General features: G+C 40.6%; 1 protein-coding gene across 1 annotated transcript in view; it reads right to left on the bottom strand.

Annotated features, from left to right (window-relative positions):
• Positions 1–9,488: 9,488 nt before the first annotated feature.
• The window catches only part of LOC140741370 (amine oxidase [copper-containing] 3-like), a 35,218-nt gene continuing 17,031 nt past the window's right edge, over positions 9,489–27,675 (bottom strand). Inside the window, exons 2-4 of the mRNA XM_073071528.1 lie at positions 20,207–20,495; positions 18,258–18,387; positions 9,489–17,260 (exon numbers count right to left, since the gene is read on the bottom strand). Of these exons, the coding sequence (XP_072927629.1) occupies positions 16,985–17,260; positions 18,258–18,387; positions 20,207–20,495 (695 nt within the window). The 3' untranslated portion in view covers positions 9,489–16,984. The remainder of the gene's footprint in view (positions 17,261–18,257; positions 18,388–20,206; positions 20,496–27,675) is intronic.

Raw genomic sequence — 27,675 nt, 5'->3', positions numbered from 1 at the left:
CTCAGTGTAAAAAAAACTTACCCCTGACATCTCCTCTGTACCTACCTCCAAGCACCTTAAAACTGTGCCCGCTCCTGTTAGCCATTTCAGCCCTGGGTAAAAGCCTCTGACTATCCACACATAAATATGAACAAAAATTGAGTGCTTTGGTCTATAACGATTCCACGAATGAACGAGTTATCATTTGAGCAGCATTTGATGTCTCTAGGCCCTTGCTCAATGAAATTTAGAAGAATGAGTGGGGGATCTCATTGAAACCTATCCAATGTTGAAAGACCTGATAGAGTGGATGTGAAGATGATGCTTCTGAAAGTGGAGGGAGTCTAGGATGAAAGGACACAGCTTCAGAATATGGGCGTCCATTTCAAACAGAGATGAGGAGGAATTTCTTTAGGCAGGGGGTGGTGAGTCTGTAGAGTTTGTTGCCACCAGTAGCTGTGGAGGCCAGGTCATTTGGTATATTTAAGACTGAGGTTGATACGTTCTTGATTAGTCAGGGCATGAAAGGTTATGGAGAGAAGGCAGGAGAATAGAGTTGAGAGGGAGAACGTATCAGCCATGATGAAACGGCGGAGCAGACTTAATGGGATGAATGGCCTAATTTTACTTTTGGTCTTATACTAATTAGGCTATAGAGGATGAGAAGTAATCTTATGGAGATAAGGACTGAGTGGCTGATGAGAGGATGTCTACCCAAGTGGGGCTATTATTTTTTGTGATGATCGCTTCTTAATAAGAGGAGTATAAGAGTGTATTTCTTCTCGTAGCTGATAATGAATCTCTGGAATTCTCCATTTCAGAGAGCCACGAAGGTAAAATCATTGAATGTATTAAAGGCAGAGATCAATGGACATTTAAACTTCAAGGGAGACAGGGGTAAGGAAAGATATCAGGGAAATTATGCTAAGATCTAGACTGGATCAGCCATGATCTTGTTGAATAGCAGAGCAGGGTAGAAGGGTGCTCTTGGTTCTTGTGTTCTGTGTTCTCATGCAACTATTGCAGGACATTTGGTATGTATTCAAAGCAAATTCATTCTCAAAGTACATACAGAATATGCCACCATATATGACCTTGAGATTCATTTTCTTGCAGGCATTCATGGTAAAACATAGAAGTACAATAGGATCAATGAAGAACTATTCAAGCAAGGGCAGACAAAAGAAAAAAGCAAGTGGGATATCAATGTTAATAAGCAATTGTTGTTGGAAAGGGCTTTTGCTCAGCAGCATATGACATGGAGTTAGTCAGTTTAGATCAAAGGTTCCCATTCTGAGGTCCAAGGACCCCTTGCTTAAAGGTATTGGTTCATGGCATAAAAAAGGTTGGGAACTCCTGGACTGGATAGAACCACAAAGCAGTAAGTGGTGGTTGTTTATAGGCTTCCACACAGTGTCAGTAACGTAAGCAGGGTATAACTAAGGAAATCAGAACAGAAGTAATGCTATTGTCATGGTGAACTGTAATTTGCATTTAAAGCAGGCAAATTAAGTTTGTGCTAACAATGTCAAAGATGGATTCCTGGAGTTTCCAGATCAGTGTGCTAACAAAGAGGCAGCTTTAGATGTAGGACTTGGCAAAGAGCTAGAGTTACTTTATAACCCTTGGAAAGAAACAGGACCATAATACGATAGAATTTTATTTTGAGTTCAAAGGTATTACATTGCAATTTGAAACCAGAGGATTCAACTAACCAAAGGAAACCATGAAAGCATCAAGATTAGGTTTGCTGTGGTTGATTAGGAAAATATATGAAAGGGTATGATAGTGGGAAGGCATTTGCTATTTAGATATAAAATTGGAGTTAGAAAAATGGTTCAACTGTGGATTAAAGATACTACTAATTCTCAGAATCAGAATCCATTTTTTTTTATCACTGACATATAAAGTGAAATTTGTTGTTTTGTGGCAGCAGTACAATAAAATACAATAAGGAGCATATATTTAAAAAGTTAAATCAGTAGAGCAAAAATGGTGAGCTGCTGTTCAATGTCCGTTCAGAAATCTGATGGTGGATGGGAAGAAGCTGTTCCTAAAACATTGAGTGTGTGTCTTCAGGCTCCTGTACCTCATCCTGGTGGCGATAATGAGAGGACAGCATGCCCTGTGTGACAGGGGTCCTCAATGCTGCATGTTACCTTTTTGAGACATTGCTTTTTGAAGATGTCCTTGGTGATGGAGCTGGATGAGCTTGCATCCCTCTGCTGTTGTTTTTTCCCGATCCTGTGCATTTCCAAGAAAAGGCTATTACAAGTTTGCTTGGAAAAGCAGCAAGCCCGTGAATTGGATGCACTTTAGAATTCAGCAAAGGATAATCCAGAAGTTGAAACCAAAATGAAAAATAGAGTATGAGAGTGAACTAGGAAGGAGCCTAGAAATGGATGGTTGGAGGATCTGGAGATGGGTGAAAAGGAAGAGATGAGTGAACACAAATGTGAGTCACTTTACCGGGACAGAAAGGAGAATTTAGAATGGGGAATAAGGAAATGGCAGGGATATTAAGCAAATACTATGCATTTGTTTGCATAACAGAAGATATAAACCTTCTAGAAATATTGCAGAATTCAGGGTCTAGTAGCCGGCTGGTGGCGTAGTGGCATCAGTGCCAGACTTCGGAGCAAAGGCTCCCGAGTTCGAATCCCGCCGGCTCCCTTGCACGCTTTCCATCCGTGCTGGGTTGAGCGTCGAGCTAGCAACTCGGCGTTGTAAAAACAAGAAAGCCTGCTAACAAAAACACCGTCACAACGGCGTCCCAATGATTCCACTCGGAGTTAAGGGCTTTCTTCTTCAGAGTCTAGTGCAAATGAGAAAACAAAAGAATTAAAAGAATTAATTTGAAGAAAAATATAAAATTAAGAAGTTAATGGGCCTAAAAACTGATAAAGTTCAGAGATCTGATTATCTTCACCCAGGAGTTCTGAAATTTGTGGCTATAGAGATAACAATTGGCCTGGTTATTGCATTCTGTGCCTAACTTATCTGCCTCTCCTAGTGCGTTTTGCACACCTACTACTCTCTGTGTAAAATACTTGCCTCTGACATTCCCTACTTTCCTCCAATCATCTTAAAATTATGCCCTCTCAAATGAGCCATTTCCGCCCTGGTCAAAAGGTGCTCTATCAATGCCTCTTATCATCTTATACACCTCTATCAAGTCACCTCTCATCCTCCTTCGCTCCAAAGATAAGTGCTCTAGTTTGCTCAACCTCCTTTCAAAACACGCTCTCTAATCCAGGCAGCATCCTGGTAAATCTCCAATTCACCCCATCTCCATCATCAAGGACCCCGATCACCCAGGTCATGCTCTCTTCTCACTACTACCATTGGGAAGGAGGTACAGAAACCTTAGGTTCCACACCACCAGTTTCAGGAATAGTTACCCTACAACCATGATGTTCCTGAACCAGCGTGGATAATTTCACTCAGCTCAACTCTGAACTGACTCACTTTCAAGGACTCTACAATGAATGTTCTAAGTACTATTTATTTACTTTTTATTATTTGCACAATTGGTCTTCTTTTGCTCATTGGTTGTTTGTCAGAATGTGTTATGTATAGTTTTTTGTAAGTTCTGTTAAATTTCTTTATTTTTCTGTAAATGCCTGCAAGAAAATGAATCTCAAGGTGGTATATGGTGACAGACAGTACTGTGCAAAAGTCTTAAGCACATATATATAAATAGGGTGCTAAGACTTGCACAGTACTGTCATAATTTTATGTATTGCACTGTACTGCTACTGAAAAAAAAACAAATTTCATAACATTTGTGAGTGATGATAAACCTGTTTCTGATATGGGTCTCTATTGTGGACTGAGAGTGGAAAGGTGGCAGGGAGAGGGGAATCATGGTTGGGATAAGAGGAAGGGAGAGGGGAGGGAGCAGGAAGCAGCAGAGAGATAGTCCGTAATGATCAATAAACCAGTTGTTGGAATCAAATTACCGGTACCTTGCCTGGAGTTTCATGGCTGAGCGTGTCTGCGTTTGTGCTAACCCCCACCGCTGGCACTTGTTCTCTGCCATCTGTCCCACACCTCTCCCACAGTGCTCTACCCTCACCATTCCCAACACGCTTAGCTCCCGCCAGATTTACAAACTTGCTCTCTGCTCCACATTGACAAATACAGAACTGTGCAAAATTCGTAGGCATCCTAGCTATATATATGTGCTTAAGACTTTTGCACAGTACTGTATATGTAATTTGGTAATAAATTTACTTTGAATTCATCTTTTCTTGATCACATGCTTCAGGATTGTCAGTCCAGGCCTTAGCATTACTTGTCCTCTTTTACTAATGTTTAGATTGAGGAAGTTCCTGCTTTTATTTACTTATTTGTTGATTGTGGATGTCCCTAATTGCACCTGAACGAAAGAGGCAGCTAAGACACAGCCACGTTATTAGGTCTGGAGTCACGCATAGCCTAGCTCAAGTAAAGATGGCAGATTTCTTCTCTTGAACAACCTGTTAATGCTAAATGACTCTAGATGCCTTTGAAGTAATTTTAGGCTTTCAATGCCGAGCAGCACTGAAAGGCATCATCCCACTTCATCATGCTTACTTCTTGGAAATTACTATCACTGAGATAATTTTCTTGGTTAACAGATTAACAACAATGGTTTCAGAAAGGATCTGGCAAGTGTGGGTTGGGACAGGCTGTTTTCTGGCAAAGGTGTACTTGGTAAATAGGAGAACATCAAAAGTGAAAATTTGAGAGTACAAAGCTTGTATGTGACTGTCAGAATGAAAAGTAAAGATAACAGGTGTAGTGATATTGAGGTCCTGGCTAAGAAAAAAAGGTGTATAGCAGGTATAGACAGGTAGGTACAAATGGGGTGCTTATGGAGTATAAAAAATGCAAGAGAATACTTAAGCAGGAAATCAAGAGGGCTAAAAGAAGGCATGGGGTTGCCCGAGCAGGCAAGGTGAAAGAGAATCCTAAGGGTTGAAGGGCTTGTTCTGTGCTGTACTTTTCTGTGACTCTATTTGAGTGGTGTCACAGCAACAGCCTTGCACTCAACGTTAGTAAGACCAAAGAACTGATAGTGGACTTCGGAAAGGATAAGACGAGGGAACACACACCAGTCCTCGTAGAAGGATCAGAAATGGAGAGAGTGAGCAATTTCAAGTTCCCGTGTGTCAACATCCCTGAGGATCTATCCTGGGCCCAACATATCAATGTAGCTACAAAGAAAGCACAGCAGTGGCTATATTTCATTAGGACTTTGAATAGATTTGATATGTCACCAAAGATTTGATATGTCACTCACAAAATTCTACAGATGCGCCATGGAGAACATTCTAACTGGCTGTATCACTGTCAGGAGCAGGTGGGGGGAGGGGAGGCTATGGCACAGGATTGAAATAAGCTGCAGAGAGTTGTAAACTTAGTCAACTCCATCATGGACACTAACCTCCCCAGTATCTGGGACATCTTCGAGGAGCGGTGCTTCAAAACGGCCTTATCCATCATTAAGGACCCCCATCACCCAGGACATGCCTTGTTCTCATTGTTACCATCAGGAAAGAGGTGCAGAAGCCTGAAGACACACACTCACAGCTTCTTCACCTCTGCCATCTGATTTCTGAATGGGCCTTAAACCCATGAAGGCTACCTCACTACTTATTTAATTCACAGTTTTTTCACAACATTTGCCTGTGATGTTAAACCTGATTCTGATTCAATAATAGCTCCTTCTTTTGGTTAATCGGGCCCTATTGAAGGTCTGGTTAACCAGGATACAAAACGCTTCCCCCAGAGATGCCCACAAAATGCTTCAATGCCTGTTTAATAAATTAACAATGCAAGATCAGAAAGCAGTATTTGCTGGACTCACTGCCATTGATAGAGTAGTGTGATAGTGAATACAGTATCAGTCGTTACAGGCAGTAGTCCCTAGAAATCAGAACCAGAGCTCTGCTATTTATTGTTCAGCAAGTTGCAGTTGCCAGGTAACAACAAGCAGCCACAGCCAATGGGAGTGTTTCATCGCATTCTAGACATCTTGAAACACTGAAACTTCAGTGTTGCTGCTAAGTATCAAGCTTCAAATACCATGCGGTGCTCAGGTATATACGTTCTAACGGATGCAGTGGGCATGGTGTGTGGGAAGGATGCAGGACAATTAATTTCCCAATAGTATGCAAAATCAGAATCTGTAACTCATTAACTGCTGTTTGGAATCTCACAAAGCTTGGATTTCTGGAAGTCTGGTTAATATTTTAATGTTTACAGCTAAAGCATTAAGTTTAACATTTCTAGAAACTTCTAAAAGTTGAGGAATGAGCAACTGAGTGAGGGAAAGCCAGTTGATGCATTAATCTCTCGTCTTTTTACTGAATAGTTGATTTAATGTTTTTCTTTAGATTTTATGCAACTGTTACTTCTCATAAGGATACATAAGCCTTATGCTTATGTTACAGAGGCATAAGGATGCTTATGTGAGAATGCTGCTCTTGGACTACAGTTCAGCATCCAACAACATAATTCCCTCCAGGCTCGACAGGAAGCTCAGAGACCTCGGCCTTCAGCCTGCCTTGTGTAGCTGGATCCTGGACTTCCTGTCAAGATTGCCGGCAGGTGGTAAAAGTGGGCTCCCTCACCTCCACCCCTCTGACTCTCAACACAGGAGTCCCTCAGGGCTGTGTGCTAACTCCCCTCCTTTACTCACTGTATACCCATGACAGTGTCACCACCCGCAGCTCTAATCTCCTGATTAAATTTGCCAACGACACTACATTGATTGGCCTTATCTCAAACAATAATGAGGAAGCCTACAGAGAAGAAGTCATCACCCTGACACAGTGGTGTCAAGAAAACAACCTCTCCCTCAATGTTGCAAAAACAAAGAAGCTGGTTGTGGATTACAGGAGGAATGGAGACAGGCTAACCCCTATTGACATCAATGGATCTGGGGTTGAGAGGGTGAACAGCTTTAAGTTCCTCAGCATCCACATCACCGAGGACCTCACTTGGTCTGTACACACCAGCTGTGTGGTGAAAAAAGCACAAGAGCGCCTCTTTCACCTCAGCCGGTTGAAGAAGTTTGGTATGGGCCCCCAAATCCTAAGAACTTTCTACAGGGGCACGATTGAGAGCATCCTGACTGGCTGTATCACTGCCTGGTATGGGAACTGTACTTCCCTTAATCGCAGGACTCTGCAGAGAGTGGTGCGGACAGCCCAGCACATCTGTAGATGTGAACTTCCCACTATTCAGGACATTTACAAAGACAGGTGTGAAAAAGGGCCTGAAGGATCTTTGGGGACCTGAGTCACCCCAACCATAAACTGTTCCAGCTGCTACTGTTATGTACCCCGTAACTGGGTGTCTTACCAGCAAAGATAGAAGTATCCGTTGGAGTCTGGTACTATTTTCAAAACAGTGTTTATTAGTAAAATATACAAAACAATATCAACAATGCAAATATACAGATAATACACGTTAGCAATACTAAACCTAAAAGTGTGGGTATAATAATAATCAATAATAAACAAGCTCTGTCTTTGTCTAGGGGATAATGAATTATCATGGGAAAGTATAAAGTTCAGTTCAGTTCATGTAGGCTGAGGTAGTTGTTGGTTCTTTTGTTGTAACCGTTGGAGGGAGAGAGAGAGAGAGAGGGCGAGCAAACAGTGACAGCTACAGTCAGTCAAACCTTCCTTTCTGTTTTTGATCCGTCGATGTGTTGTTGTGGCCATTCAGGTATGACCCCTCTGTCCTTTAGTTAGACCGTTCTTCTATGGTGGACTCGTCACCCAGGCAAGGGAGGACACACACACAAGCCCCCACCGGCCTCGATATAAACACTGTGAGTTAAATTGACCGATCCTTTGTTCGGTCCCCGATGCCCCACACCTTCTCGTGGGTTCCAACACTCAAGCAGAGCTCACTAGTGTGTCTCCTGGTGTGTCTGAGGGGTGTCTCCCCAGACCTCACTTTTATCCCCACTCACGGGGTCTCAGGTGTCAATCAGTTTTGAATGGCTTAGTCCATCAAACCAGCCCACTCCGGCTGTCCACTGAGTAATTTTAATGAACAGAATGGTACCAAGTAAACGACCCTCTCCAAAAGACATAACAGTAAATCAATGGCTCCTCTCCTCCCTCTTATCGGCAGCAGATGTTCCAACTAGTTTTCCTCTTATTTGTGTCTCTCTCATGAGCAGCATGGTAACAGTAACAGTTTGTAATTCTTCCAGGGGAGGGGGACATATGGGCAACTCTGTACCCTTCTGCCCATCAGAGCTGTTCATCCTTCGTAACACTACCATCCGGGAAACGGTACCGCAGCATAAAAGCCAGGACCAAAAGGCTTCAGGACAGCTTCTTCCACCAGGCCATCAGACTGATTAATTCATGCTGACACAACTGTATTTCTATGTTATGTTGTTGTACATACTATTTATTATAAATTACTATGATTGCACATTTAGATGGAGACATAACATATTTTTACTCCTCATGTAATAAAGTCAATTCAATTAAATTCTCCCATTTTATTGCAACTTTATGTTGTCTTTGTTTAGTATTTGTGTTAATCATTTAAAATGTACAGCCACTGCCTGATTCAAAAGCACCATCTTCACAACAATATAGGCTTTGATTTGTGGCAAATGCTTCTGACATATGGCTGCAGAGCTTTCTAATTGAACGTTGGTCAAAAGCTGCGACTCCGAACTTGTCAGCTTTCATGTTTTGCACTTGTAGTAAGAACCACCGAAAGTGTGGCGTGCAATTCAAACCCTTGTCATTAAATCTCTGACCAGGTGAAAAATATTACAGAGGAGGAGTATTTAAAACATACATTACAGCACAGTACCGGCCCCTTAACTGTTTAATCTACTCTAAAATCAATTTAACCCTTTTGTTAAATTGGGTAATTTGTAGAAGAAAATTGGTCTATTTCTATCTGTGGAATGAAGTTACTGAAACTATTTAAAGACTTTTTAAAAACATTTCAATTGTTCATTTGAATCATGCTTATGGAGTGTTTAATGTTCTGTTATCAATGTACGTCATTTGTTGCACAGTTGTTCATTACTCTGGAGATAGGTTTGGTTTCTAGTCCTGTTGAAGAAACAGGGGAGTCTGGGGTCTTGGACTATGTGGGCAAATAACAAACCTTGGGAATGGCTGAGAGCAAGGTCAGAGACGCCAGACCCAGGAGTGGGTCAATGGGTCAGGCGATTTGACCCATTGAATTTGAGCAACTTGCACTTACTGCAATATCACATTTTAGATCAGACCTTGCGTTTTTTATTGATCTAGATTATGCTGTGATGGAGTATGGTTTATGATACAAAATTAGTCACATCAAGCAAACACTGCGGCACTAATTGATTGACGTTTGTGTCATTTGGGGTAAAACTTTGGAAAATGACATGGATGGAAACCTGCTGGATTCGAACCCCTAATGACTTTATGAATCAAGCTGTTTGTACTTCACTGATCAGTGACTATCTCCAGAAATAAGCAAACTCTGCCTCATCATTGATTATATCTTTTATTGAGAACAGAAAGATTACACAGACACCAGTAGTTATATTGTATAAATAAGTTTTTCAAAAGATATGTAACAAAATACTGCATCCACACATATGTCAGTGCCAAAACAAGCTAAAAATCTGAAAGCTTGAATATGAGTATGGTTTAGCTTTCTTTGTGTTACTAAAACTCCAAGCACAGGAGGCCCTCCACAGTCCAAAGGGGGACTGATTTTTATTTTCCCTCATTGAAGATTGATTTGATCTTTTTGCAGATCTATTTTTGAGGTACTAAATATTTAGGGTGCTCTGACCTAAGTAATTTTGGTCTTCCTAAATCACAGAGAAACTGAAAGTTTGTGCACTGTTTCTGTGGGAAACTAACTATGATTTAAATCAGTCAGACAAATGTATTTGAGAGAAAGTAACCCAGTTTACTGAGATACCAAAGAAATGGTGCAGGTACAATTACAGAGACTGTTTACAGTGAACATATTTTTGGATGCATCTGGTGGAAGTGTAGAACTTTTTTTTGGCTTAAGTTTGAAAACAAAACATGATTCAACTCATTTGACAAATGGGAAGACTGCCCTTTTGGCTTTTCAACTCCCTTTAAATTTTACAAAAATGAAGACTCCAACATGCAGCAAAGTTCAAGGAACTGTAAAAGAAAAAGTTTCTAAGTGATTGTAAGCTTATTTCCAGGATAATATACAATGGCTCACAAAGCAGTCACTGAAGTATTAGATCTAATGTTATAAAACCTTAAATGCAATAATAAATTAATGGGAGGATTTTTAGTGCTTTAGTGCTTGCTGGAGATTTTTGTCAAATGCTACTAGTAATTTCACAAAGTACAGAAGCCAATAAATTGAAAGCCTGTTTCGAAGCATCATATTTTTGGAAAAATGTTAAATGATTACACTTGAAAACCAATATATAATTGCACTTAACAGACAATCTATTTGTGAGAGCTTGCTTTGAATTTACTCAAATTAGGAAATGGGGAAATTAAGACCAAAGACTCAACGGGAATGAAAGCATTGAGCTGAATTGTTACATCATCACAAATTGATTCAAGTTGTATTCCCAAATGTCACTCAACACTATTTGAATTACCAATGGTAGTATGAAAGAGCAATTTTAGCACCAACAAATGATGCAGTGCAGTCCATGAATAAACCATTTTTCAAAACATCTCAAAGAACCTGTACAACACAAATCTGGTTACAGTGTGACAGACATTGATGAGGCTGTACATTTTCCTGTTGAATTTTTTCAGCTCTCAGTCACCACCTGTTGTGCAGTCACATAATCTTGAACTAAAAAAAGTTGTTCTAGTCATAATACTCTGGAATTTGAACACACCAATACCAAGCAATGGCACAATATTATTCGTTTAGAAATTACTGCCACATGTAACTGAAGCAACAATAATGACTGGGAAAATGTCTTCATCCCTCCAATTATCCCATCTGATCTACCATTTAATTTAAGTTCCCTGTTCAACTTAGTGTTGCTATGAGCATTAACAAGGAGCAAGGACAATACCTAAAAGCTTTTGGCTTTAACCTTGAAACTCATTGCTTTTCCCATGGTCTGCAGTATGCTAGTTGCTCCAGAGTTGGAGATAATGATAACCTATATATTAGATAATTTGTTGAAGTGTATTAGAATAAACTTCAAAAGAAAGTATTCTTATATACTTCAACAAAAGTAAATTTGCACATAATGAATAGGTACAAATTTACTTAATGAGAACTACAATGTAATTATTGTATACATATTTATTTTCAGTTTATATGTTGTTATTGATAGCTTTAAACTGCATTATTTTATTCCCTTTTCACGTGATGATTATATATTAAAGTTAGCTTTTATTTCATTTATAAGAAGAGTTATAAAAGCTGATTGCAAGGAACTAAATGCGATTATTCTGATTGCTGGGTATAAGACCTGGAAATCATACAGTGTGACAGCTTAGCCTTGTGACATCAAATCACTCCCTTTTATCTTAGCTACAATTACATTTAAAATAGATTATTGGTATTAAAATGGCAGAGAGCAATTTTGTGCTCAACCTTCAAGCGATTGCTTTGCTCACTTTATTTTAAATTGTACTTAATAGCCCTGGTGTCAGACAATCTTCTGATGTCTGACCAAGACTCATTCTTCATTCACTCTGTAATGTTCATTGCCAACAGAATTACAGTGAAGTTACATTACAGTGCCACCTTCTAAAGAGAATTATTGCTGCTTTAACAACAAATGAAATGGTGCTCAAGTAGCGACTCAGTGATAAGGCCATAAGAGATAGCAGCAGAATTAGGCCATGCAGCCCATCGAGTCTGCTCTAGCATTTCATCGTGGCTGATCCATTTTCCCTCTCAACCCAATTCTCCTGTGTTTTCCCCATAACCTTTGACTTCCTTACTAATCAGGAACCTATCAACCTCCACCTCAAGTATACCCAATGACCTGGCCTCCTCAGCCACATCTGGTTAAAGATATTCCTTCTCATCTCCATTCTAAATGGATGTCCCTCTACTCTGAGGCTGTGCCCTCTGGTCCTAGACTCTCCCTGCCACAGGTTACATCCTCTCCACATCCACTCTATCTGTTGCCTTTCAACAATCGATAAGTTTCAAGGAGATTCCCGCTCCCCCCAATTCTTCTAAATTCCAATGAGTACAGGTCCAGAACCATCAAACACTCCTCATACGATAACCCTTTCATTCCCAGGATCATTCTTGTGAACCTCCTCTGAACTCTTTCCAATGCCAGCACATCCTTTTATAAATAAAGAGCCCAAAACTGCACACAATACTCCAAGTGAGGCCTCACCATTGCCTTATAAAGCCTCAACATTACATCCTTGCTTTTATATTCTAGTCCTCTCACAATTAATGTTAAGTTTGCATTTGCCTTCTTCACCATCAACTCAACCTGCAAACTTTAGGGAGTCCTGCACAAGGACTCCTAAGTCCCTTTGCACCTCAGATTATTTAATTTTCTACCCGTTTAGAAAATACTTTTCAGAGCCATTCAGTTACAAGATAAATAAAGGTGGTTAAAGAAAAAAAGTCATGTTGGAGCTGTGGGAGTTAGTACTGGGAGGTTGTTGGAAACCTGAACCAAAAGGGAATGCTGGAACTGTCCAGCAGATCAGACAGCAGCTGTGGGGAGAAAAGTCCTGAGATATGTGTAGTGGATAACCTTGCGTCAGAGCTGTCCAGTTCTGACACAAACTGGAAGAGCAGGCTATCTGAAATTATTCAATATTGAGTGCAGAGGGTTTCATTGTTCCTTGATAGAAGATAAACTTAAAGCTGTTCCGGAGTCACATATACAGTAGTCTGGAAAGAGTAAGGAGAGATTTCCTTCCCCAAAAAACATTAGTGAACCAGATGGGTTATTTTACATTATCTGATACCTTCACAGTCATCAGATTCTCATTTTTATTTAATTAATTCAGTTCAAGCTTCCCAGCTGCCATAATGGGTTTCAACTCATTAATGGACCCAGTCTCTGGATTGCTAGTTAAAAATTTATGCAAATGCATCCCTTAATGCTGTGGCTTTTGATATATTATGTCTAAGCTCCAAAGCATTAGTAATTGTGCAGATCCAAAGGTAGATATAATGTGTTCACCTCATAGTAGCTGAAGAATAGAAATCTGTTTTTAAAAAAGGTGAGTTTATGAATTGTTTTCACTATTTTCACTTTGGTTCTTGTATAATGATGAGGCCATGTGTAGTGATCATGTGATCTTGCTGCACTGGGCTATTGCTATGGTGATATTAATCAACACAATGGTGCAGTTTTTAATATTAATAATAGTTCCCAAGACCCCATTTTATTTTTATTAGATAGTTCATAATAGATTCAATATTCTGCTGAGAAGACTTTTTCTGTACATTGTACATTAGATTAGAAACGACTTGAGTGAAAAGTATGTCATATCGCAATGCAAGATAGCATCATTTATGACCAGTGATGGTGACCATGACAACAGCTACGTCGGACTTCAAAAACACTGCCTAATCAGGCAATATATGACTTATGGTCAGGATGCCTTGAATATGATATCCCCAGGAAGAAACAACATGCTCTTGCTCAGACTTTCCATTTTATACCATCCCAGATAGTCAAGAAACCATTTCCACATGCAGAAAAGAAGCAAGGCTTCTTTTTTTTTGCACAGGAAACAAAAGAGACAATCTGCTTCTGTTTCTATTTTACTGTCTATATTGTTCAGGGTAATCAAAAAATCAACATTCATGTTTGGACAAAGATAGGATAACTGTTCCCTTAAGCTGTGTTTCAAAAATCTATTAGTATAACAAAGAAAATCTCTGTAATTTGTTCTGTGGAAAGGACCATGACTCATTGCAGGTAGACAATGAGTGTTTCATATTATCGCAGCAATGGAAATGAAACCAAACTTTACGTGGATTATCTTTGCTCTAGTAAATAATTTGTATTTTTATAGTGCCAGCCGGTGTAAGCACACTTCCAAAAGTAAACCTTGTTCTTGCAAATTATCAGGGACTTTGTGGTGAACTAGATATACCTGTCTGACTGCTCCTGTGGCTCCTCCCACAGACCCCTGTATAAAGGCGACTGTGGTCTGCTGCTCTCCCTCATTTTCCCAGGATGTAGTGTTGTTTGTTCTTCCAGTCAATAAAAGCCGATATCTCACTTCCTAAGTCTCAGCGTGAGTTATTGATGGTGCATCAGACTTTTAATACACAGTTAATATTGTTGTGGTTAACTTCTCTGTTGCTATAACATTCCAGATAACAAAAACATACCAGTCTGCATGAGGGATCACCATCACATTTGGAAGCACCCTGACCTCTGGTATCACATGAATTCAGATGCTGAGGACCATAACTGCTTTATTTGAAGCAGAGTTAATGACACATTGGCATATACCATACTCATCCAATATTTGCAAAACACATATATCCTGAGGATTACATTTATTTTTCACGCTGATTATATTGACAAATAGCTATACTTTCTTGAGGTGCTTTTCATGTTGGCATGTTCGCTGTGTAAAGCATAAAAATATATTTTGAACTGAAGCTATAAAAACAGTCTGTGAAACGTTAAACCCAGAAGAGAATTTTGGTGAGCCAAGTAGGTGTCTCATTTAGATATGCCATATCAGAAGTCACAAAAGAATAGCAAAATACAGACTACATTTCTTTAAGAAATTGTTACTTTGGTTTCTTCCGTTTGAAGACTATTAAACCGAAACCACATGTTTTGCAGGTGGCAGGATCTTGTTAGAAGACACAACCTGCAAATGGCACTAGGGAAGTGGGCCGGTGATACTAAAAAGGTCTCTCCACAGCAGTACAGAAAATGAAGACAAAGTGTAGCTGAGATATGGCTATCATAGAAAATGGCAGTGTGAGAATGTTAATTAATAGTTCTATCCTCCAACTACACTCATTGTCCACTTTATGAGGTACACCTGTATACCTGCTCGTTAATACATATATCTAATCTGACAATCATCTGGCAGCAACTCAATGTATAGAAGCACACAGACATGGTCAAGAGGTTCATTTGTTGCTCAGACCGAACATCAGAATGGGGAAGAAATGTGATCTAAGTGACTTTGACCATGGAATGATTGTTGCTGCCAGACGAGGTGGTTTGAGTATCTCAGAAACTGCTGATTTCCTGTACAGAAAATGGTGTGAAAAACAAAAAAAAATTCAGTGAGTGGCAGTTAATGAGCGAGATCAGAGGAGAATGCCCAGTTTGGTTTAAGCTGATAGGAAGGTGTTAGTAACTCAAATAAACACACTTTACAACAGTGGTGTGCAGAAAGCATCTCTGATTGCACGAAGTGTCAAAGTAGATGGGCTACAGCAGCAGAAGACCATGAATGTACACTCAGTGACCTATTTATTAGTTACAGGAGGCTCCACTGTGTGTACTTGCCTTTATATTACAGGTTGTCCTGCCCTTCACTATTTGTGGCAACATTGCACTCACAGGCTGAGGGATCTATGAGCTGTAAATACAAGGTCAATAACTCCATGATCTTTATTTCAGGCAGGGGTTTCCAACCTGGGGGCCACAGATGTCCCAGTTAATGGTAAGGGTCCATGACATAAGGAAGGTCAGAAAACCTGATTTAAGGACTGCGGGCATATTTCTTTTTTCACATAAAAATTTCAGGAGATATTTCTTACATATAAAATCTATGTACAGCAATGGAACACACATGCTATAAATAGAAAAGGAGCTGCACAGTGGTTCAGCTTCCTATAGTGAAACTTGCTGTAACTCACTATTAAGAAGAGAAAAATGAAAAGAAATCATGGAATTTAATCTTCAAAATATTAGGAAAGATTTTAGAAAGATTCAGAATTTGCTGTTAGAAACTATTAGACCCAATGATAAACAGTTCTGTGAAGCATTCCTCAATAACCCCTGTTTGTAATGAAAATAAACATTTTTAGTAAACTCATTTAAAAAAATGAGTTCCTATTTTGTTGAATTGGAAGGAAATTAATCCTCCCACTGTATTTCATTGGCTTTCTCAGACTATGTTATGTTTAAATTTAGAAAAAATTAGAAGTGCTGTATTTGATACTTCTATTAAATTTGAAAAGATATGGAGACCATTTATTCAATATTTTCATATGATGTAATGGCCCTGTTCCAAGCTTATTGGTTTTTTCAGCTTTAATCATATTTATGTTGAGAGGATCGGAGTTGACGACATTGATGTTTATGTACTCTTGTGATATATTATAAACAGCCCTTTTTTTTCTCTTTTTTTTAGTTTTTCTTTTTTTTCCCTTAGATACTAGATTAGTAGGTTAGTCAACTTTGCATATATATATTTTTTCTTTTTTATATTATATATTATGAAATATCTAGATATACCTTGTTCATATATATACTATATGGTTCATGTTTCGGGAAAACTTATTTATATTGTATTCATTGCTTATGTATTCTTTCACGTGTAATGGGAATTTGTATGTTTGTAATCCCTTTATTAATATATCAATTGTATTTTGTTCATAATATTATTAATACTAATAAAAAGATTGAAAAAGAAAAAAAATAGTTTTGTCAGACTGGAACACATCCCAGTGAGCTGGTGAAGTAAAGAGCATGAAGTGTTTTCAACCAAAGTACACCCATGGGTAGAGTTTTAAAAAATACACTTGTACTGCAGCCTAAGAGAACTTCCTGGCAAATAAAATTTAATAGATAGAAATCTTTTGGAGCTCCTGGGAGTCTCTGCTTGGTGTGCACCAGCCTTGAGAGCAGGAGTTTGTAAAATCTGCCCTTTTATTCATTGTCATTTGATAATGTTGTGTTCTGATTAATCACTCCTTTAAAACTAAATGGGAACTGAAATATGAAATCAATCCATATAGTCCACAGAGCCTATAATTAAAAGTGGTGGTTAGTATCAGGTAGCTACTCACTATAATGAAGTTATATAATCTATAGTATAAACAGCTAATGTTGAAAGCCTTCCCCATAGGTAAAATCTGGGAGGCTTGGTTTACAGTTTGCTTTTGTTGACAAACATGCCATTGGATTATCCTCACATCCGTCTGTTTTTTCAGCAAGGTTGATGTAAACTGCATCTGAAGAGTAAACTGAAGGGTCATTGTTAAAATAATTGACAGGTCTCAGAAAGAAGCCAATCGCATTTCCAGATGTGGCAGTGTTGGGAACATCTTCTGCATGGGGGATGTGGAGAAATCCAGCTGTTATCCAAGCTACAAGATCCTGTTTCAAAATAATAAATGTGATGTTACTGATTGTTTGAAATATCATTAACATAAAAATCAGTTTAATATTTCCTTTTACATTTGCATTAAAAATCCCTCAGATAATTGGGAACAGGAGGATTTAACAAGAAAGGTATTGAGTCCTGATCTGATTCATGGACATAGAAAATATAGCAGTGAACACAGCACAGCACAGGGCCTTTAGCCAAAGATGTTGTGTCAACCTTTTAACCTTTTCCAAGATCAATCTAATGCTTCCCTCCTACTTTGCCCTCCATTTTTCTTTCATCCATGTACCAGTGTAAGAGTTTCTTAATTATCCCTAATGTACTGTAGCTCTACCACCACTTCTGGCAGTGCATTCCATGCTCCCACCACTCTCTGTGTAAAAACCTATCTCTGACATCCACCCCCTCCCTCATACTTTCCTTCAATCACCTTAAAATTATGCCCCCTAATATTAGCCATTTCAGTCCTGGGGAAAAAGGTGCTGGTTGTCTATCAATGCTATTATCATGCTAAATATCTCTATCGGGTCACCTCTCACCCCTCACCTTTCATTTTTCTGCAGAGTTCATACAATAGTGTCCTGACCTCCAATTCTGTCTATGGGGAGTTTATGTTCTCTGTGTGACTGTGTCAGTACCTTTCTACAACCCAAAGATGTGTGGGCTGATAGGTTAACTGTTCTTGATTGTCCGTGTGGATGCATTGAGCTGATAGACCTTTACCAGAGACATTATATCTCTTGACTCTCTACGGAGATTTTTTTTTAAAATCCTCTTTAGCCAAAGGCTATTAGCACCTCAAGGAACCATCCTAGATTAAGTCAGCTAATTCAACAGAGAGTGTTTGATATGGTTTACCACAACTGGGAAAATTGCATTACCCGCCAGATGCCCAGGTTTTATACACCTTCTATGGGGGAAATCATGGTTATAATCCACCTTCTGCAGATTAAGGACAAGTTATTACATTAAAACACATGAACAAACCTCATTCTGAATGCTTTCACCATTAATAAAATCATCAAAATAAACAGGAGGCTTCCACATGTTATTCTGATTATAGTTGCTGCTGCTCCTTTGCTCGTTATCTTTGTGTTTTGTCACAGCCAACTGGTATCTGTAATAGATAAAACATTATTAACTTGAGTTATCCCAAGAATTTGCACACTTTTAAATGCTTGCGTTTTTTTTGTAACTCTTCTGTATGCTTGTGCTCTTGGGGAAATCTTGCTATCCAGTCAACAGATATCTGCAAAGGTGTGACCACTGATCCTCTCCTTCTGCATGTGAGAGCTGAGAAACGGCATTTTTCCACATTGCAACTAAGCACCTCCACATCAGCTTCAATGCAGAACCGATGCAAAGCAAATCTCTCTCTGTGTTAGCATCACAACTCCAGTCTCGTAAGTGTGTAGGGCTCTCAGTACCATTAACTGTGGTGTTAACTGTTCAGGCTAACAAAATGTTACTGTAATGTTACTTAATGCTGTAATGGGATTCTGTGTCTGGAATGTTTGGGTTATAACTGCAGTTAAGTGGGGAACTAACCAATGGAGAATTGTTATGCTATCTTGTATGTGTGAGCTGAGCGGGAGTTCACGGTCTTTTTCGGGAGGAGAACAAAGAGGACGGACGTGTGAGGAGCAGACAGCGGTTCCAGGGCGGCGGATACTGGACGTCGGCGGTTCGGACAGTGGCCGAAGGCTCGGAAGGTCGTTGTGGATGGAACCGGAGGCGTGAGCTCCAACGTATTAAAATATTACGTGCACAAACTGATAAACTTACTGATTTGGCGCCTTTAGGTTATCTGTTTCTACTAACCCATCACAAAGAAGTAACTATAATTATTTAATAGTTGTAATTAAAAAGTTGTAATTATTTACTCACCTTTGGTGTATTGTCTGGTATTTGTGTTGTGTGGATGTACTGGGGGGGCATTACACTGTATTTACACCGAAGTATTGCACTGTTGGCGGGGCGATGGCGGTTCACCCTAGGTGAACGGGGGTAAATAGGGGGCACGGATGTTACAAGTGAATGTGGAAAGTATAACATTCCTATGCTTCATCACCTGTCCCAATCTACGAGCATTGCTCTAAGCTTTCCACCTGCTGGCAGACATGGAGACAGAATCTTCTCTACTGACCAATGCACAAAATCAAGAAGATGGCAAAACCCATTGACTTCAGTTCCAGTAGAGAAATGTGATGACATCTGAAACTAGGCAAGTCTTGTAAACCTGAGTCTGATCTTTTCTCGCCAGGCCATGCAAAGAGGAAAGGTTGAAGATCAAGCAGAAAAGAGGATGTCCAATGCAGAGAAATAGGTGTTTTCTCTGGAAAGGCGCAGAACAATTGCTGGCAACACATGGAGAAAGAAAATGTGGAGGAAACTGACAGGAAAAATAAGAGAAGCCACAGTGAAGACAGGAGAAAAGCCAAATTATAGCTTAAGGGAAGTGAATAGCAGACCATAAGTGGAGCAATGGAAACAAGTGACGGGAACACAGGAGCAGAAGAAGAACAAAAATGCATTGCAAATAGAAAGTAACATTACATGTGACAATGGGTGATAGGCAAACAGAAAATAGAAGGAAAACCAGAAGGTAATATTTTTCATAACTTGCTTCCATAGTGTTTTCCTTTTTGTAGGTCCTTCTAATAAACTTCAGTATCATTTCTATCAAATAGCAAATCCAAGAGAATTGTAGATTTTTTGAAGAAGTAGGATTTTGTAAAAGCATAAAGGTACAAATTAACCACATTTTCTCATATTAATGTATCTCCAGTGTGTAAAATCTTATTAGAGATACAATGAAGACAGTATTTATTTACAAGACTTCAAACAATAAACCAGACCCAAATATGGTTTAATATTTTAATAAAAGTTTTCAGTATTTAAGAAGATGCAATAAGAAAGAGGTAAAGATTTTATACCTTTGCCAGGAGATGCCTTTTTCATCTAGACTTTCTTCTGGCACATTCTTAGGGTTGCGGCTTACCACTTGAATCCTGTAACCTCGAGAATGGCCCCACTTATTTTTATGTGCCAAATTTACAAAATTCAGGTATTGAGGTAGTATTGTTCCAGATCTGAAGGCTGCTTCATTCTCTGTCTCTAAAATCTTCTTTTTCATAGTGGGTACATATACCATCTTGTCAGTGTTCCATGGGACTGATTTGAGTTGATATTCTACATCATTTGTTTCGAAAGAGTTAGATGTACCTAAAATTGAGAAAGGTACATTTCACATGAATGATTATGTGAAAAAAAGTACTGCACTAGACCTTAACTTTCTAGAAATTCCAGGCTAAAGCTGTTCTTGGAATATGTTTTCATAATGTTGAGGATACACTGAACCATTACTTGTTGTTATATTCGAACCAGTGCAAAGTTGAAATGCATGCTGACTGCAATCATCATGAATATATGCATTATTGTAGAAGTAAAATTGCTCTTAACACACAATATATGCATTCTATTAGCCTCATGCACACTGAAATAATAAGTCTGAAATTGTTATGTCACAGATTTTTTATCCCAAAAAATTAGCAGGACCCCTTCAGAGCAGTGTTCAAACTCTAAATTTCTTGACTTGCATACATATATCTGATATCTTGTTTATCTGCTTATCTGTTACACACGACAGTGAAACTAGTCCCAAACCAGACTTGGTTTATTTATATAAATGCAAGGCACTGACATCTATAAAACTCTCCATTAAATCTTGAGTCCCAGAGGATATTCTGATCACTGATCTTCTGACCATGCAGTGTATTTGTGAATTTCAGTGAAGATAGTTTTATTATGTCCAGTTTGCTTCATGTGAACTTCTGTTGTTTTAGCCCCAGGTTTGGTCTGAGCCTCACAACAGTTTATCTCCAGTTAACTCTTCCCCGAATATTATTCAAGAATATGTAAGTTCTTCAGTGTGAACCTACAGTACCACCAATTTCTTACAGAATTGATTTCTCATGAGGAACATACACTCAGTGGCCACTTTATTAGGTACAGGAGTAGAACCTGTTGTGGTCTTCTGCTGCTGTAGCCCATCCACATTAAGGTTCAACATGTTGTGCATTCAAAGATGCTATTCTGCACCCCACTGTTGTAACTTGTGGTTATTTGAGTTGCTGTACTAAATATTATAATGGCTTTCCTGTCAGTTTGAACCAGTCTGGCCATTCTCATCTGTCCCCTCTCATTAACAAGGCATTTTCGCCCACAGAGCTGCCGCTTGCTTTTTTTTTTGGTTTTTGCAACATTCTCTGTAAATTCTAGACACAATTGTATGTGAAAATCCCAGGAGATCAGCAGTTTCTGAGATACTCAAACCACCCCGTCTGGCACCAACAATCATTCTATGGTCAAAATCATTTAACTCACAACTCTTCCCCATTCTGACGTTTGGTCTGAACAACAACTGAAACTCTTGACCATGTCTGTATGTTTTTTATGCATTGAGTTGCTGCCACACGATTAGCTGATTAGATATTTGCATTAACGAGCAGGTGTACCTAGTAAAATGGCCACTGACTGTAGATTAAACATGGCATCAGCCTTGACCAACATTACTTTCGAACATGTTCAGAATACTCTACATTTTCTTTTAGCAACACGTAATAGTCATAAACCAAACTGTAAATGCAATGGTTATGTTTAATTTATAAATGATTATACTTTGCTCAAATCTCATCCAGTTCTGTCAGGAATAACGAATAACCATCTGACAGCAGTCCACTGCACTGAGCACTGGCAATCTTGTCAGTCTCTGAAACCACTCTTTCAAGCAAGGCATGCCAGAACATCTTTGCTTGTGTGTTTTTTATTATTGTGACCTGCAAGCAATTATCCACAGATTGTTGGATCCCATCAAGTTATCAAATATTAAAGGTATCATTTCTACCAGAGCATTGAATTGAGCACAAAAGAGAGATATAATTTTCATTGCTGAAATGAAGCTATCAATGTTTTCCGGACAAAACACCAGATTCATGCTCAAGAACACTGGAATTCTTTTCATAATGCCTGAAAGTACACTTTTCTTTCTAAGGTTGTTTAAATAATTGAGGCTATTTTCAGTTACAGTTATTCCTACCTAAATCATAAATGAGTCGCACAGTCAGCATAAAGTGCAAAACTGATACTGATTTACCCCAGTGAAAACCAAATACTGTGAACGCATTCCCATGAACTTTTCATTCACTTGTTTGATCTTGAGCTACTTTTCTCTCTGATAGGAAAGGTTGCTTCCCATCAGTTAGTTAGTTAAATTGCATAATCTATCATCACATTTTTCAATCTAGAAACAGCTGTCTGTATAAAGCCTTGATCAAATAGCAATTACCGTCTCTTACTATGTTTCAACAGGCCTGAATCCCCAAATATTAAAGCTGTAAAAGGAATCAGGTTTCCATCGCTGGCACTTGCTCCACCTCAACCATATGTTTTGACTCAAAGGATAAAACATAGAACAATACATCATTGAAACAGATCCTTCAGCCCATAATATCTCTGCCAGACGCAATGTCAATTTAAACTGCACATCTAGCATGGAGGGATTGTCTACAGAGTCTCTGTGGGTGGAAGTGATCACAATTCTATCTCCTTTACCATAGCATTGGAGAGGGATAGGAACAGATAAGTTAGGAAAGCGTTTAATTGGAGTAAGGGGAAATATGAGGCTATCAGGCAGGAACTTGGAAGCATAAATTGGAAACAGATGTTCTCAGGGAAATGTACGAAAGAAATGTGGCAAATGTTCAGGGGATATTTGCGTGAAGTTCTGTATAGGTACATTCCAATGAGATAGGGAAAGGATGCTAGAGTACAGGAACCATGGTGTACAAAGGCTTTTGTAAATCTAGTCAAGAAGAAAAGATGAGCTTACGAAAGGTTCAAAAAGCTAGGTAGTGATAGAGAGCTAGAAGATTATAAGGCTAGCAGGAAGGAGCTCAAGAAAGAAATTAGGAGAGCCAAAAGGGGCCATGAGAAGGCCTTGGCGGACAGGATTAAGGAAAACCCCAAGGCATTCTACAAGTATGTGAAGAGCGAGAGAATAAGACATGATAGAAGAGGACCAATCAAATGTGACAGTGGGAAAATGATAGATAGATAGATAGATAGATACTTTATTCATCCCCATGGGGAAATTCAACTTTTTTTCCAATGTCCCATACACTTGTTGTAGCAAAACTAATAACATACAATACTTAACTCAGTAAAAAAATATGATATGCATATAAATCACTATCTCAAAAAGCATTAATAATAGCTTTTAAAAAGTTCTTAAGTCCTGGCGGTTGAATTGTAAAGCCTAATGGCATTGGGGAGTATTGACCTCTTCATCCTGTCTGAGGAGCATTGCATCGATAGTAACCTGTCGCTGAAACTGCTTCTCTGTCTCTGGATGGTGCTATGTAGAGGATGTTCAGAGTTTTCCATAATTGACCGTAGCCTACTCAGCACCCTTCGCTCAGCTACCGATGTTAAACTCTCCAGTACTTTGCCCACGACAGAGCCCGCCTTCCTTACCAGCTTATTAAGACGTGAGGCGTCCCTCTTCTTAATGCTTCCTCCCCAACACGCCACCACAAAGAAGAGGGCGCTCTCCACAACTGACCTATAGAACATCTTCAGCATCTCACTACAGACATTGAATGACGCCAACCTTCTAAGGAAGTACAGTCAACTCTGTGCCTTCCTGCACAAGGCATCTGTGTTGGCAGTCCAGTCTAGCTTCTCGTCTAACTGTACTCCCAGATACTTGTAGGTCTTAACCTGCTCCACACATTCTCCATTAATGATCACTGGCTCCATATGAGGCCTAGATCTCCTAAAGTCCACCACCATCTCCTTGGTCTTGGTGATATTGAGACACAGGTAGTTTGAGTTGCACCATATCACAAAGTCCTGTATCAGTTTCCTATACTCCTCCTCCTGTCCATTCCTGACACACCCCACTATGGCCGTGTCATCAGCGAACTTCTGCACATGGCAGGACTCCGAGTTATATTGGAAGTCTGATGTGTACAGGGTGAACAGGACCGGAGAGAGTACGGTTCCCTGCGGCGCTCCTGTGCTGCTGACCACCGCGTCAGACCTACAGTCTCCCAACCGCACATACTGAGGTCTATCTGTCAAGTAGTCCACTATCCAATCCACCATGTGAGAGTCTACTCCCATCTCCGTTAGTTTGTGCCTTAAGATCTTGGGCTGGATGGTGTTAAAGGCACTAGAGAAGTCAAGGAATGTAATCCTCACAGCACAACTGGCCCCATCTAGGTGAGAGAGTGATTTGTGCAGCAAATACATGATAGCGTCCTCCACTCCCACCTTCTCCTTATACGCAAACTGAAGAGGATCCTGGGCGTGCCTGGTTTGTGGCCTCAGATTCTGTATTATCAGCCGCTCCATGGTCTTCATCACGTGCGACGTCAAGGCAACAGGTCTGAAGTCATTCAACTCCTTTGGTTGTGGTTTCTTCGGTACCGGGACAATACAGGATGTTTTCCACTGTCTGGGTACTCTTCTCTGCTCCAGGCTCATGTTGAAGATGCGCTGTAGTGGTTCTCCCAGCTCAGTCGCACAGGCCCTCAGTAATCGTGGGGAAACTCCATCCGGTCCAGCCGCCTTGCTGGTACAGATCTTCCTCAGTTGACCTTCCACCTGTGCAGCCGTAATCCTGGGCATGGGCAAGGTCTCCTGTGAGTGGCTATTTTCCTGTGAGGGAAGTAAGCCTGGTGTGGATTTCTGCGGTGAGGATGAGATTGAGCTGTCGAACCTGTTGAAGAAGTTGTTCAGCTGGTTCGCTTTCTCCACATCTCCACTTATGTTCGCCCCCCGCTTTGCACCGCATCCAGTGTATGAACTGGAGGAGATAGCAGAGGTACTTAATGAGAACTTTGCTTCAGTGTTCACTATGGAAAAGGATCTTGGCGATTGTAGGGATGACTGAAATGCTTGAGCATATAGATATTAAGAAAGAGGATGTGCTGGAACTTTTGGATAGCATCAAGTTGTATAAGTCTCCGGAACCAGACGAGATGTACCCCAGGCTACTGTGGGAGGCAAGGGAAGAGATTGCTGAGCCTCTGGTGATGATCAGTGGGGACGGGAGAGGTTCCGGAGGATTGAAGGGTTGCGGATGTTGTTCCCTTATTCAAGAAAGGGAGTGGAGAGAGTCCAGGAAATTATAGACCAGTGAGTCTTACTTCAGTGGTTGGTACGTTGATGGAGAAGATCCTGAGAGGCAGGATTTATGAACATTTGGAGAGGCATAATATGATTAGGAATAGTCAGCATGGCTTTGTCAAAGGCAAGTCATGTCTTACGAGTCTGATTGAATTTTTTGAGGATGTGACTAAACAGATTGATGAAGGAAGAGCAGTAGATGTAGTGTATATGGATTTCAGCAAGGCATTTGATAAGGTACCCCATGCAAGGCTTATTGAGAAAGTAAGGAGGCATGGGATCCAAGGGGACATTGCTTTGTGGATCCAGAACTGGCTTGCCCACAGAAGGCGAAGAGTGGTTGTAGACGGGTCATATTCTGCATGGAGGTCAGTGACCATGGTGTGCCTCAGGGATCTGTTCGTGATTTTTATAAATGACCTGGATGAGGAAGTGGAGGGATGGGTTAGTAAGTTTGCTGATGACACTAAGGTCGGAGGTGTTGTGTATAGTGTGGAGGGCTGTCAGAGGTTACAGCGGGACATTGATAGGATGCAAAACTGGGCTGAGGAGTGGCAGATGGAATTCAACCCAGAGAAGTGTGAGGTGGTTCATTTTGGTAGGTCAAATATGATGACAGAATATAGTATTAATGGTAAGACTCTTGGCAGTGTGGAGGATCAGAGGGATATTGGGGTCTGAGTCAATAGGACACTCAAGGCTGCTGCACAGGTTGACTCTGTGGTTAAGAAAATATACGGTGCATTGGCCTTCATCAATTGTGGGATTGAGTTTAGGAGCCGAGAGGTAATGTTACAGCTATATAGGACCCTGGTCAGACCCCACTTGGAGTACTGTGCTCAGTTCTGGTTGCCTCACTACAGGAAGGATGTGGAAGCCATAGAAAGGGCGCAGAGAAAATTTACAAGGATGTTGCCTGGATTGGGGAGCATGCCTTATGAGGATAGGTTGGTTGAGTGAACGCGGCCTTTTTTCCTTGGAGTGACGGAGGATGAGAGGTGACCTGATAGAGGTGTATAAGATGATGAGAGACATTGATCGTGTGGATAGTCAGAGGCTTTTCCCCAGGGCTGAAATGGCTAGCACGAGAGGACACAGTTTTAAGGTGCTTGGAAGTAGCTACAGAGGAGATGTCAGGGGTAAGTTTTTTTATGCAGAGAGTGGTGAGTGCATGGGATGGGCTGCGGGTGGATATGACAGGGTCTTTTAAGAGACTCCTGGACAGGTATATGGAGCTCAGAAAATAGAGGGCTATGGGTAACCCTAGGTAATTTCTCAGGTAAGGACATGTTCGGCACAGCTTTGTGGGTCGAAGGGCCAGTATTGTGCTGTAGGCTTTCTATGTTCTATCTGCCTTCATGTGGTGTACCTACAATTGCTGCATTGGCTTGTGTACTAAGAGCTGGCATGAAGAACAAAAAAGCAAGAAAATGTAGAGTCATAAAAATCATTGTACATTACAAACTGTTTTCCTAATGTTTATTATCATGTTGCAAGGAACATTATAGAATATGCTGTAACTCTTTGTGAATTATTATCTTTTTGTTTCACTTAATGCTAACAAAATAATCTCCCCAGGGAAGTTTATTCTGAACCCTGCTCTGTACCCGGTCCGCCGGCTCTGAATCCGGTTCTGCCCTGGTTGCCGGCTCTGAACCCTGCTCGGTATCCTGCTCTGCCCTGGTTGCTGGCCTGTTCTGTATCTGTTCTGTCTGGTTGGTCTTGTTCCCCTGCTTCCCTCGTGTGCGCTGGTCCTGCTGTTCTGCGTTATTCTCCTTGCCCGCGCTGTCACGCTGTCGGTTGCCTTTCCCAATTTACCGGTGTATCACGGTTGTCCTGCTGCTCACCTTGGACCCAGTTCCCTTCTGTTCCCTTGCCCCCGTCGGGTAAGCCAGGCCGTGGCTGTTACCCTACGGGTGGTTCTTTCCTTTCCTGCCCCTCGCCTCCGTCGGGCAAGCCAGGCCATCTGCTGTTGCCCGGCAGAGGGACTCTGTTCCCTTCCTACCCCTCACCTCTGATGGGTTGTGCCCCGCACCTGCCCAGATGTCCGCGCCTTGCCCAGGCCTCCGTGTCTCCGCCTGGGAGGCGGCCCTGCTCAGGATCCATGCTGCCCGCCCTGAGGACTCCGACCCTTTCCACTCATTGCTCTCTACTGGTTGTGCCTGCACCTGCCCAGGGTTCCGCGTGTTGCCCGTGCCTCCGTGTTCCTGCC

This window comes from Hemitrygon akajei, chromosome 18, assembly GCF_048418815.1.
Source record: "Hemitrygon akajei chromosome 18, sHemAka1.3, whole genome shotgun sequence".
In the NCBI taxonomy this organism is placed as follows: domain Eukaryota; kingdom Metazoa; phylum Chordata; class Chondrichthyes; order Myliobatiformes; family Dasyatidae; genus Hemitrygon; species Hemitrygon akajei.
This window is presented reverse-complemented; position numbering and strand designations above follow the sequence as displayed.